The sequence below is a fragment of the Plecotus auritus genome (genome assembly GCF_963455305.1).
Source record: "Plecotus auritus genome assembly, chromosome: 2".
In the NCBI taxonomy this organism is placed as follows: Eukaryota; Metazoa; Chordata; class Mammalia; order Chiroptera; family Vespertilionidae; genus Plecotus; species Plecotus auritus.
The window spans coordinates 48,819,807-48,834,393 of record NC_137771.1 but is presented as its reverse complement, the minus strand read 5'-3'; the positions used below and the strand labels follow the sequence as shown (position 1 = coordinate 48,834,393).

Sequence of the window (14,587 nt, the reverse complement as noted above, 5' to 3'; positions counted from 1 at the left end):
AAAGTAGGAAAAGAAAAGGTATCACTTCTGAAAAAGTATTTTTCTAAATAATTGGTGGTCTTTCTTGGATAATTATTTAGTGAGAACTCATATGCATGATGAATATTTATAAGGCACTCACTAAGTGTCAGGTATTCTGCTAATTCTTGGAAATTCAAGGAAAAGTAATTGTAATTCTCAAGGGGCACATTGTCCAGTGGTGGACAGAGATCCATAAGTGGTATGATAAGGTTTGCAGAGTGTTCTGGGAACACTGAGGGGTGCTCAGCCTGGCTTGGTGGAGTCAGGGAGAGGGCCCTGGTAAAGGTGATTCTAGAGACAAGCTATAAAGACCAAGCGGGACTTAGCCAGGCAATCACTGGCAGGAAGAGAGAGAGATTTTAGGAAGAGAGAACAGTAGGCCAGAAACAGGGTGGAGAACAGAACATGAAGAGAACAAGCAGACCACAATTGGTAGAATGTAATCCCATGTGGCTAGAGACCTGGTCTGACTGTTCATCACGGTATGCCCTGGCACTTCCTACTACAATGAAAGCCCTGAAGTGGCAGAGAACTTGTATGTTTTGGTGTCACTATTGTGTCACCAATGACTTGTACAAAGTGGGTGCTCAATAAATATTTCTTTTTAAAAAGTATATTTTTTATTGATTTCAGAGAGGAAGAGAAAGAGGGAGAGATAGAAACATCAGTGATTAGAGAGAATCATTGATCGCTGCCTCCTGCCCCCTACTGGGGATCAAGCACACAACCCGGCCATGTGCCCCGACCAGGAATCGAACCATGACCTCCTGTTTCATAGGTCGATGCTCAGTCACTGAGCCATGCCAGCTGGGCAATAAATATTTCTTAAATACATATATATGCATGGATAAATAAATACTTGTTGGGTGAATTATTTAATAAACGACTAAACAGGAAGTACCATGGCAAGAGAAGCTGGCAAGTCTCTAGCTTTCATGTATATTGCATCAAATATAAACCCAAACAACTATCCACCAAACTAACTTGAGCTGGATCATGAGGTGCCTTGGGTGCCAAGTGTCCACATTTAAACTTTATCTCAATGATAAGAGTGAGCCGTGGAAATGCCTCAAGCTGGAGAGGCATGTGGTCAGATAGCATGTGAGAACAGTCACTCTGGTGGCAGTTTGGGGAATAGTTTAGAGGGGAGAACATTGTGGGCAAAGATTCCACTGGGTTATGCAAAGCTCCCACAGGAAGTTCTGTAACAAATTATAGAACAATGAAATAAAAAGTAAGTTTTCAAAGCAGGGTCTCCTCTCACCCTTAACAACTCCACTCCATGAAAAGGTGGATAAAAGCAAAATAGAGGGTTGATGAATAATTTCGCAAAGGCCAAAAGACAGGGTGTTCTGTAGCCAGCACTGGCTGGAAAAATCAGGATATTCAGGATTTGGCTCTAGTATGTCTATAACCTATGATGTGGTTGTTAGGAAGTCTGCGTTTCTCCTCCTGAAAAACAAAGAGGTTGAATAAATGGCCTCAAAGGTTTCCTTCAGCCCTCCTATTCCAGGAACATGGTTTTGTGACCTAGTGAGCCCTATTTAAAAATACTGGATAGTGAACTGGATAGCATTTAAACAAATAGGTTGACATGATTTTAGAGGAGAAAGTTCCTGTAGGAATATCAAATTCAATTTTACAGATGAGGGGGACAAGGTTCAGCAATGTTAACTGAAATGACCACTTTTATGTAGTCATTTGGGGGGAAAGGAGAAGATAATCCAATTGTATGAACTTGTTTACATATTATCAAAATATAAGCTACTTGGACTTGAACTTTTTGTTATTTATAACCTAAAGTTGAATCTCTGAATTCGTTAATAACTATTCCAAAAGAATTTTAATAGAATTTTTGGCCATTACTGCTAAGTATTCATACTTTCCAAAGTAGCAAATATAACAGTCAACAAAATTCTCATTTCATTCTTTCATTTGTTGAACTCTCATTTCATTCTTTCATTTGTTGAACTCTCATTTCATTCTTTCATTTGTTAAGGGTACAGAGACAAATAAGACCCAGACAAATTTCTAACATTTTACCAGTTCTAAAATTTGATGATACTCCATCTTATTTTAAAATTTTGTCCTGTATCTTAAATTAGCTTGGGTGGCAAATTTCCATGAAATAGTTTTTTGTTCGTTTTTAAGTGCTGTTCAATGGTTTTGCCTCTATGAAAGGGATTCCTAATTCCACAAAAAGTTCATGCTTACTTGTTGGATGTTCCATGGAGGTTTGTCAGTAGAGTGAAGTTGTTTCTCACACTTCTCAAGCTGGCGAGGACCTAGAAGAAGAAGTTTTCAAATGTTTAGAAACAAAAGGAGATTAATAGGAGCATTCAGAAGCCACGCTTAGAAACTACACCCAGAGATGAAGGGAGAGAGAGCCAGGGCCAGCATGATACGTACCTGGGCAAAAGGCGTTACAATCAAGTCATCACCGTGTCTGGTGGAAAAAGAGAAAAGCAACAGTTAAACATGCATTTGAATGATAACTGTGGCATATAAGCTGTCATATGAAACTATCAGTGTTAGCAACACAAATGATATGCTGAAGTCCTTCTACCTAGATATAAGGCAGGACTGCTTTCAGCATACGTGGGGATCTCAGGAACTTGAAGAAAAAACCCATCACCACCAGTTCATGGCTCCTAGACTTACAGTGACTACACATGAAAGCATTTGCAAGTAAGCATATATCCTCAGGGTATAGTCCCATTAAACAGCAGACCTAGAGGACTGTAATTCAAAGCGACTTGTGGGTTGCCAGAGCCAGGAAATTCAAAGGGAGGACTGCTCACAGGCACATACAGAGTAGGAAAAAATGGCATAACAGTCTGGATAAAGGTTAACTTTGGATTTCCTGGCTTTTGTTGATCTGAACCGCAGCCTTAATGCCATTTAAACACAGATTTCTGTCTGCAAATCCCATTACTTTTTGTTTTTAATATAACTTTTTTTTTCTTAAAGTACCCAGGGAAAAGCTTTTAATGCAAGTGTACTGCCTGAACCTACTATTACCATATCGTTGTTGTTCATTTTGTCCCAAAGATCTGATTAAGCTGTACCTAGTATTATGTAAATCTGTACTTGGGAATGGACAAAAGTGTGTTTTCAGAAATGTATTCTCTCTCTGCCATGTGCTTTGATGATAAGTCTACTTAAGCCCACCTGCAGCAAACTCTCCATTAAAGTTATTAGAAGACAGTCCGCCTGAGCTGCAGACACAGAATCAGGCCAATTTGCTATCACAGCATGAATCATAGCAGCCACACACCAGTCGGTTGACAATGAGCTTCTTTCACTGTCTGTCCTCATGATCACCATACAAATATGGCCCTTCTTAGTTAATTACGAACACAACCAGCAATTATTAAGCACCTGCCCATTAACAGGCCTTGTGTGAGGCCTGGGGGTGCACAGTTGAACACTTCTGTGCATGAGCACCTCTGCTCGAACACAGGCTTTTACTTTGGGCTCTTATTTAATATAACATTTCCCCTGCTTATCTTTGTCTTATCTAGAAGTCCCCCTTCAATTCAAATGAGTAAGCCTGTTGCACATTAACTTTGTACTGTGACTATAAAAATAATACTGACAAGCATATGCATGCTTCGCACGGTTACCATATGTCAGGCCTGGTGCTAAGCACCGTATATGCAGTATCTCTTTTTCAATGCTTGTGACAAGACTTAAGGCAGGCGCTTTTAATATACCGATTTTATAGGTGATATTGAGGTTCAGAGAAGTTAAGCAACTGCTTAACTAGCACATAAGGAATAAGTGAAATTACTTAAGACTATTCGATTCCAGAAGTCTGTGCTTTTCATCATGTTTCCTATTTTACAGTGACTCTGCATAGCTGACAGACTGAATTATACAGAATCTGTGACCACAAATTAAAACATAGGAGAGGAGCGACTGTGCCTGTCTTAGGTTGCCCCTTCCTTGAGGAGTCTTACCCGTCATTGACTAACCAGCCATCCTCTGGGGCCAAGCAGGGTGATGTAAGGTTCAGTTCTGTCTCCTTGGTAGCCTATGCCCCTATGGCCTCCATGCCCAGCACCTGCCTTGGGATCCCCCCACTGGTGGGGGGCCCCGGCATTGATCATATATCTTGGGGAACCCAGGTTTCTTCTCCAGGGAGGGCCCAGCTCACACCATTGTGCGAGAGACAGATCTATGGTACCATCCAACATGAGGTTTCAACCTCAGAATGAACTGAAAACTCAAGCAACAGCTGTGGGCAATTGAATTGTGAGAAGAGGGTTCCTTTTGACAAAAAGGGCCAATATAGAATGCTCAAGTACCTTCCCAAGGGGCCTTTCACACAGTGGAAGGAATTGAATCCTTTCATGTCCCTTTTAAATTGCTGCCAAACATTAAAAAAAAAATTTAGATTTTTAAGTTTGTTTGGATTAATTGTACAATATGCTGTTTGTAAAATATCAAAAATTATAATGACATTGTAGAATAGTACCATGCAATTTCAAGTATATTAGATGTTTTAAAAGGATTTCCTTTAAGAAGAGAGAATAATTTTCTTGTATTACTCTGGGCCCTTGGAGCTTTACAAGAATCATCTCTGTTAAGGCCTTGAAATTTTAACATGGAAAAAAAAACCCATCAAACAAATATTTATATTCATATATGATTTACTAGTTTTTGCATCCACCATTCATATGCAAACTTGTTATCTAAAAAAAAAAATAAAAAAAATTAAAACATAGGAGAGGAGACAGAAAAATATCCAAAACACAAAAACATTGCAATAGATAGTATAAATACAGAATATGGATACTCAATGGGGTGTGAAGGAGAGGTGATAACTATAGATTAGGGGAAGTAGGAAAGGCTTGATTGAATGGGCGGTGTGAAAGATGAACTCTTAAGGGCAAGCTTTAAATGGAGTGGAAGGTAGATGCTGCCCATGAGAGAAATTGCCAGAACAAAGGCATTGAAATGGAAAGTACTGAACATGCTCAGCAAGATGCTCTGTGGCTGTCTGGGTGGAGCTGAGCACATTGTAGAGGATCAGACTCAAAGTTCCCCCATGCCCATATTATGGACAGAATCAACAATGGTTGTGGAGTTGGTGCTCAACTCAGAAGCAGGCAATGTGCCAGTGAAGGTTTTTAGTGAGACAGGCAAAGAGAAAAGTGCTCTAGAAAGTAAAATGCTATTGAAAACAAGAGATACATGGAAGAGAAGACAGCCAGGAAAATAGGGGGATATTGCAGTCATTCAGATGAGAAGAAATAGGTGAGGCAGAAGAAGAAATAGGAAAAGACATTGGGAAGAAACCCTAAACATCTTGCCAAGAATAAGGGGTCATAAAGAGATGTTCTTTTCAGTTTCAAAAATGGGTACCTGGGAAAATAGTGAAGTCATGAATAGAAATGAAAAAGTGAGGAGGAACTGGTGGAGGAGTTGTGTCACTTTCCCACATGCTGGGTTTTAAGATATTTGTGGGAGACATCAAGCAGGAAGACTGAACTATGGGAATTGGAGTATAGATTTAGGAGTGGCCTACAACCACGGGGATTGTACATGTTTAGAGAGAGCCAATGGAAGACCCTTGGGGTTCGTGGGAGGAGCCAAAGAAATGAGCAGTTGTGATCAATGCAGGGTGCTACACTGCATCTAGGACTGCCCCTTCCCAAGCTATTTTCTTGAGTTGAACCTCAGATGGGTGAAATATCTTGCTACGTGTTCAGATTTTTGCTGTGAAGTTCACATTGTTCTGAAGACATTGGGTTGAGTTGGGAATAAGATCATGGAGTTAAGTAGATCATCTATGTCTCCTGGATTTCTGGAGTCATCGAAAGCTAAATAATATAAGCAAACCTCACGCATATGTAGTACCTAAAGCTGACAGACATAGTGTTGCATAATGAGGAGTTACTATACTAAAACTGTACAAACTAATGGTTAAAGGGCGGTAAACAAACATTAAGAGGGCTCCATGTCAACATGGCTATTATGGAACTTATGAAGATTAGGAGAGCAGAACATTCAGAAGCAGAAGATGGACATGCAGATCCCTAGCACTGGCTCCCTTAAAGGGATATGAGCTGCAAAAGCTAATGCTGTATGTCAATAGCTGCTAGAGAAATGATCAACTAATTCATAGGTAATTTATAGCAAGAACAGGAAAAAACAAAGCAAAACAAAAAAACTCATATTTGAGTTCAGCTGGATGATTTATGAAGCTACTCTAAAATTTTAAATCAAAATTTGATGTTAATCATTAAGAATGAAATGACATGGAAATAACAAACTACTTGATTAGTTACGGAAAAGCAATGTATTTAGTTTCCCAAACCACTAGAGAGGGCAGCGACTCCCAAGGAGGCCAGATATTCAAATCCATGGCACTATCACCACCTAGTGACAACATCAGCACATTACAATTTGATAGAGTGATTGGAGATGAGAACAATGGGTCTTAGAATTGAGTGTAGGTCTATTTAAACAATGAAATAGTTTTCTGGAAAGCAAAAATGCTTATTCTACTGCTATATTCTAGATTTTATTAATTTTTATGTTTCATACCCACACATAGAATTTTACTTGTATTTTTCTTGCAATACTGATTTTAGTCTGTCTTATAGAGAAACATATACTACTATAGGCCCGATGCACGAAATTAGTGCAAGAGTAGGCCTTTCTTTCCCTGGCTGCTGGCACTGGCTTCCCTCTGGCACCCAGGACCCGGGCTTCCCTCGCAGCCCCAGCTTCATCTGGAAGGTCATCCGAAAGGATATCAGTCTAATTAGCATATTACGCTTTTATTATTATAGATCAGTGGTCATTATAGATCAGTGGTTGGCAAACTGCGGCTCACGAGCCACATGCGTCTCGTGAGCCGCGGTTTGCCACTCTGTTGACTAATGAGTTTGCCGACCACTGTTATAGATTATATGGAGCCAGCCAGCATTGGTTTGTTTCTCAATGGCTCTCTTGCTAATTAGGAAACATCAGGCAATCTCTCTATGCCTCAATTTCTTCCCCTGTAAAGTGGGATGCAACTCTTAGTGCTTGGCACATAAAAGCTCTTCAGTTATTTATAGTTATTCTTGTTAGTATTTGGTGTTATTACTATTATAATTAAACAATTGTAGGTCTGTCTTCCCAGCTGGTGAGAAGAACTTTAGATTAGTCATGTCTGCCCCCATCACACTCAAGGGAACTATTTACATTGTACTTTACAGTTTACAAAGCATCTTCATATACATCATTTCATAAGATAAGAGAATGTCCTTGGCCCTAGGGAATAGTGCAACCACCTATCTTGTTGGTCAAGACTGGAACCTCACAGTCAACCACAATCCCTGCTGATCCTAACTTGCAAATATTCATTAACCATCCACTGGATCTGCTCTAAGCTAGATATCCATCCTCTGTTTTGTGGATTACCAAAGCCTCCCATTTGGCTCTTGGATACTAGTCTTTAGGCTTGCCAACCTTCCCAACCAGTCTTCATACTGTAATCAGAGCTATCTCTCAAAAACATTCCTCTGATTATGTATATTCTTGCTTCAAAACTTTTAGTAGCTCCCACTGCAGCATAAAGGCCAGCTCCTTAGCCTAGGCCCCGCATGATGAGGTTCCTGCTTACTTCTCTAGCCTCATCTTTCACCATTTTTCTCTTCCGCTCACATTCTCGGCCTCGGTCACACTGTTCTGTGGTTTCCCACAATGCTCCTGACAACTGGAGAGTTAGTTAGCACACGGCCCTTCCTCATGCATCCCCTTCTGCTTTGCTAAGTCTTCCAGCTTAGCTATAACTCCTCAGTGTGGGCTACCTACCCTGCCTGGCTAGACCTCTCAAAGTCCTGTGCATACCTTTCTAGGATTGCCCTTACCCGAAAGTATTAAAACTGTCTATTGACTTACTAATTTTTTTTTATCTCCCTGGAAGATACAGATGTTCAATTTGTTAGCAAAGTGCCTAAATTCAAGTAAGTGTTTTTTAAAGAAACTATGAATACGATCCTCATAACATCTGGAAAGGTAGTCAGAGGTTAATACCATTATTTTTATTTTTCATTCTCCTTTAGTGTCTGTTATGTACTAGATAGCATATGGTTTAATTGCCTAGACTCCCTGAGTTTAAGCCTTGGTCCCCCATTTATTGGGCAGGCTACTTAATCTTTCTGTGCTCCAATGTCCTCATCTTTAAGATAAGAAAAATTATAGTACCAACCATATTGGGGTTATGGAGATTAAATGAGTTAAAATCTATAAAGTACTTTAAATAGTACATAGCACATAGGAAATGCTTGATAAATGTGTGCTTTTATTTACAGATAATTTAGTGTGTTAAAGCCATGTGGGATAGTATTAAGTCTAATTCAAGTCTTAGACACCACATTGTATTTTGGGGTAGTCAATCAATCAGCAGGTGGGCTGTTATTTCTGCTTTTCCTCTTGGTTGTTGGGTTTCAGTTCTCTTGACTATTCGCTCTAGCGATAACTCAGTGCTCACATAAATGTTGGCTTTAAAAAGCTGAGAAGAGATACTGGAGGGTTTAAAGCAGGGAGCAACAAGGCCAGTCCTATGCAAGGATGGGGAACATTTTTTCTGGCAAGAGCCATTTGGATATTTATAATATCATTCACAGGCCATACAAAATTATCAACTTAAAAATTAGCCTGCTATATTAGGTCAAACATCTAATTAACTCACCCCCAGTGCCTTGGCAGGGCCAGACCAAATGCTTTCTAGAGCATTATATGGCCCTTGGGCCAGACACTCCCAACCCTTGCTCTATTTCAATTCACCCTGAAGAGTAATAATTGAATGCAATATCTTCAAAAGCATTCCTCAGTTTAACTCAAGATACCTGTGGGATACTGGATTTTCCAACATGGTCCTGGTAAAATAAAATGCCAGATGAATCTGGATATTATTCAAGCTCCACTTCTTGTTTTGTTGAGAAATATAAATTCCTAAATTGACAAATATATAAAAATTTTAATATAATGTTGAAATATTTTCAACACCAAATGCTGTGCTATTTTTATTCATGCAAAGATTTTAATGGATCTTATTTTTAGTGTCTATAATAGGAGGGTATTATATGTTGCCAACTGTTTTTTCTTGAGAAGGGCTGTTGTTTATTATGAAAGTGTGCCTTCCTACTTTTTATTTTAACAATTGAGAATGATACTAGTTAACATATACAATCCCTACTTGTCTCAATTTAAAGTTGGCGATACCATGTTAGTTCTAAAGTTTGGGAAACATTTTGCTGCTTGGTAAAACTGAAAAGAGGGTAAACCATTAGTATTAGGGACTCTGAATACAGAGGCATTCAGAATTAGATTTTGTTTCTACAGCTATAGACTGAGTTGGACTGTGATCATTTAGGTCTCTTCAACTTCAAAATGTCTATAACCTTTTGATTCTAAGTAAGAAATCATCAGAGTTTAATACGAAGTTTGATTAGAACTTTCTGAGGAGCCTCAGGAATGAACCTGAGACCCATCCTGCTGTTTGGCATGAGTTTGGGGAACCGTTAGCTGCCTCCCAAAGATAGTCTTTCATCTGTGAGAGGCCCGTGAATGAGCTCTAATTATTTCCAGCTCACTAAATATCCTGTGCTCCCCACACAGGAAGACTAGAAAGGTGTTACTCTTAGTGGAAGAGAGAATTCTAGGAATATTCACTGTCAAAGCTCCATCCCTTTGGTCAGAAACTTTCCTTGGTTCTATATGATCTGCAGCAAAGTGGTTACCTCTCTTCCAGCATCAGGTACCTCAAATGTGCATCCATCTGTTTTCTACCTGGTAGTAGAGTCTACCTTGTAGTTTGAAGAACATAAGTGGATCGAGTCCAATAGTTCTGAATATGGTCATCGGACGTAGCATGGCATATCGTCATGGGAGAGGGGTAGGTTTCTCAGTCTCTCAGAGTCTCATTTTTACCACCTATACAGTGGAGACAATAATGGTACCAACCGACAGGATTGTCGTGAAGATAAAAGAGATAACATATGTCAATGCACCTGGCTCTTGGTAAGCGCACATTAAATGTTTGATCCCACTACTAGTAGAGTTATGTGGGTGTTCCTCTTATCTTCCTTACTTAACCTCCCTGAAAGCATGTAACCTTTTTGAGAATATCTGTTGTTGTTTTTAACTCATCTGTGATTTTTCCACTGTTTTGTTAATTTTTTAAAAATTTATCTTTATGTTGAAAGTATTATGGATGTCTCCCTTTCCACCCATTGACCCCTTCCAGCCCTCATCTGCCTCCCCCAACCCCCAGTATGTGGTATACTGCCTGTCACATAGGGGAGATTCGGTAAATATTTGCCAAGTGAATGAATAAGTGAATTTCGGCCTACCCGATTATTATTTTAGGGCAGGGTGCTTCTATTAAAATTGGTTAGCAGAAATGCCCTGGGGAGTATTTTCTTACTGGTAGCTTTAAAATGCCCCCTGCCCCTTTCACAAGAGGGTGACCCTTTTAGCTTCCTTTCCAATAGAGGAAGAGAGCCCAGTGGAATTTTCCAGGCTGGCGCCTGAAGGGAGCTACGAATATTTTTATAACATATGATGTTAAAAACAACTGTACGTGTGCCCAAAACCCTTTTAAGGCATGCATTTCAGCATCCAATTTTATTTGGTTTCGAAAATTTAATAAACAAGTAACACAATTCCGCCGTTGTTCTTTAAATGAAAATTAGAGATCTACAATTAATAGCAGCAAAACAGAACATGAGCTGTGCTTAATAAGTCAGTGGAGTGTGTGTGTCGTGTCTCACCAAGGAGCTGGGCAACAAGTGGGCATTGTGTCCATGTTCCAGAGAAAGGCCACAGACATGTGGCTGGAAGGCAGACGATTAAATGTCACCCAGTAAAGGCCACCGAGAGAGGATGCATGTCACCAACCACCATTTTTCTCCTCTACTGTAGCCTCATGTCGCACACACTGTGGAAAATTTAAGTGCGATTTGTAAAAAGTGCTAAGGTTCTCATCTTCTCATAAACGATTTAGCAGTTCAGAAAATGAAGCCGAAAAAAATCAGTAACAGATGTGAACTGAACACTGGGCCTGAGGCGTGTGACACCCTTGGAGACCCTAGCTCTAGAGCATTAAAGTCCTCGAGATGGTCATCACCATCACCTCTGCTCACACTCATTTTTCTCCTTGCTCCTCCCTGCGGGCTAAGGGGGAAGTGTTGCTGCTGCTGCTGAGACAGGGTTAAGGATGAGGTCATAGTGAGACCGGGAGCCAGACGGAGCTGGTACTCACTGCTCGCTGGGAAGTGAAGAGTTTCTCGACATCGCCTTTGGTGACAGGTCATAGTCGCTGTCTGATCTGTAGAGAAAGGACTCTCTGCGCTGGCTGTGCCCGGGAAAGGTGGCGTGAAGTACCAGCCCAGAAGAAGAGCTGGCCTGGGGGTCCAGCGGGCTCCGACCTGGGGAAGGACCATTTTCCACATCAAAGCTGAAAAAGAGAGCAGAAAACTCTGGTCACATGACAGCGTGCAGGAGGGCGTCGGACACACAGACAATGCACACTTATGTGTACCAGGCACTTGATGTGAAACTTCACACTGTATGGAAAGTTTTAATCCTCTCAACAGCTTTGAGTTGTAGTCATTATTATTCTCACTTTGCATAAAGGAAACAGTCCCACAGAAGTTCAGTCATTAGCAAAGAATAGAGCCAGGATTGGAATCCCGGAGCAGAACAACTTTGCCCGAGCAACTTTGACAAATTCAAAATGACGGTCGACCACAAAATAACTTGGTGCTGATAAGCAGCTCCGGAGGCAGCGCCAACATAGCTCTGGGTGTCATACACTGAACCATCGCTTAAATGAGTCTTCCTAGTGGGGAGACTTCTTCCTGCCAGAAATAACTCTCACAGTGTCATTAAAGAGGCAACACCCATATTTCTGAATGTTGCAGGACAAAGTGCTGTCCTGAAATCATCCACTGGCTGACTAGCTAGGAGGTCCAATCTGAGATTTAGTATTCATATGCAAGGTTAATCACAGAGGATGACTTAATCTGATAATGACAAATTACCCTCTAGGGATGCAGAGTTTTATCTCTGAAGGAGGGTACAGCCACTCCAGCAGAGGTGTGCCATTAAGATTTCTGGTCAGTCTCCCTTACTGGGGGTAGGTAGCCTCAAGCCCAAAATTATTTGAACAAGCTCTGGTCAATCAACACACAGGAGCAGTAGAGATTTTCTCTGATGTCCCCATCCTGGTATTACCTGAGGTGCCGTGTGTCCTTCCCATGCTCTCCATCATCTCCTCTACACTTTCCTTATGTGCACAACCTCCCTGAGCCTCAAAGTGACAGTAACCCTCTTGCCCAGCATTTCTCTAAACCACTCACTGCTCCCCAGGTAAGACTCTGCAGGCAGGTGTTGGAGAAGGTATGGGGTTGGCATGTTCTCTCTGCCAAGTCAGACCACAACAGTGGGCTTCCTCTATACTCATCCAGCTGCCATCACTTACTTCTACATGTGTGGTTCTTTTCTCTCACTAGTTCTTACAACCTGCTCTTTGGGGGTGGATTTTGCTTATATTTCCTTAGTTTACAAATTGCTTCCTGATTCATTATTCCACTTACCCCCTCATCACAACCCTGTAAATGTAGATCCCACTGTATATTTGAGGGAAATGAGGCTTAGAGAAATTTTAAATACATTGCTCCAAGTCACAGAATGAGAATTGGAACACCCTAGTCTTCTGACTCATTTCTCCACTCTGGTCACAGAGTTCCAGAAAGCCCTGCTGGGTGACAGGGTGCCATTTCCCTCCAGTCTCTGGAGTCAAACAAAATTTGTGTTTAGTATGTGGAGAGTCAGTCAGATTATGAGCAACCTTGGCTGTTCTCTTGAATGAGACAGGGAAGGCAGCAAATTACCCTGAAGCTGTAGGTTTCCTTGAAACAAGAAACCTTTTCGCTGAAAGGAGAAATGACAGAAGGCAGGGCTAGCCTGCTTCCCGGGAGACCATTCTGAGAAGAGGCTTCCGCCAACCCATAAACTCTAGGTGTCTAATAAGAAGCAGTTAGCAAGACTCCCCTTAAAAGGTCAAGGAAAGGCCACAACAATCCAATACTCATTTGGGCACCCAAGGCGCTACAGACAGGTTTTCACAGCAGGCTACATGGCTGGGATGGGTTGCCCTTCACAGACTGTGAATGAGCAGGCAGGTGGGCAGTGGTTCACACATACCAGCCTGCTTACCCTCCTGCCCGGAGGTAGGGCTATGTTGTAAAGCCCTGTGAAAATATAACGAAAGCTGACTTTCAAACTTTCCATGGGCGAGATCTATAATAGTTGTTGAGCAAAATGAAGAGCTCCTTTGTGGATAAGGGCTCCTTTGGGCCACCTGGATCCTGCAGAACCAGTAGGTCCTGATGCTGGCTCTGAACTCTTCTTGAGGACAAAGAGGGTAGGCTCTTCCAAAGTGAGGATGAGACTCCATAAAGCTTAAGGGTGGGTGGGCATGAGCTGCGAAACTTCATGAGTGTTGATGTCATTATTCACGTGGTATGTATCTGTACAACCTTTACGGATATTAAAACATGGAAATGCTTTTGTACCAGCTGGCAGCCAGCCACTGTCCCAGGCCCTCCAGGTGACCGTGCAGGCGATCTCCTAATGAAAGGGTTGGTGTCTGGAGCAGCATGGGCCTCTACCTTCAGCACTATCGCTACCTTCAGCCTGTGCCCACTGAACTGGTCAGTGCCCATGAGGTACCAGCAATGAAATATTATCAATATCACTGCTGTGTATATACGTGCTAAAATCTCAGAAGAGGTGCCCAGTGGGTATGCCTACCACACTCTCAGAACTTTTTCCATTGAGGGTTTCCACCTGGGCTCACTCTGCTCTCTTTTCTGCCAGAGGTATTCCTAGTGGGCAGAAAATAAGTCCACAAGGCATTCTGCCCCCAGCGTCAGGTTCAGGAAAGTTTGGTCTTGCCAGGTAAGCAAGGACTAGATCCAGATACCAAAACTCTCTCCATGCTGCCCCCCCACCCCCCACCCCATTTTGTTCCTTTCTTTTTTACCCTGCCTGAGCTTGGAGAAGAGCTTGCTGGAATTCAGAAGAAACCAGGGAAGAATTCTCTGGTCCAAAGAAGCTGTCTCAGTGAGACAAATGGCCTTTCATATTCCCCGGGGCACTGTTTCAAAGCAACCAACACAGATGTACAACTTAGGAACAAACATGAATCACCAACCAGACACCAGCCCCAGTCACAGCAAAATTAGCGAGCAGACATCACAATGCATCCCACAGATCCAGGGTGGGAGGAGGGGTGTGGGCAAGGGGGAGACTGAGGACACACTGAAGCAAAGTGAATATGCCACACAAATGGGAGTACAATTCGAGAACAAAATGGAATCTGAAATATCAGAAACAAACACATAGATGGGGTCATCATTTATTTAGGGTAATTTTTGCCTCTGCCTTAATCCAGCACACACATTTCACCTTCAGGTTTCTTTACACTAAGAAATATTACAAAAGTAATGTAAGAATGTTATGTAAAACATAGATAATAGAGGGAAAAAAAACCGCC

General features: G+C 41.6%; 1 protein-coding gene across 5 annotated transcripts in view; it reads right to left on the bottom strand.

Annotated features, from left to right (window-relative positions):
- Nucleotides 1-14,587, bottom strand: part of PDE4B (phosphodiesterase 4B) — a 555,855-nt gene that overhangs the window by 121,649 nt on the left and 419,619 nt on the right. For all 5 annotated transcript variants that reach the window (XM_080658071.1, XM_080658069.1, XM_080658070.1 and 2 more), the window contains 3 exons: nt 11,288-11,482; nt 2,431-2,467; nt 2,236-2,306 (listed from right to left, as the gene is read on the bottom strand). In XM_080658071.1, coding sequence (XP_080514197.1) covers nt 2,236-2,306; nt 2,431-2,467; nt 11,288-11,482 — 303 coding nt within the window. The remainder of the gene's footprint in view (nt 1-2,235; nt 2,307-2,430; nt 2,468-11,287; nt 11,483-14,587) is intronic.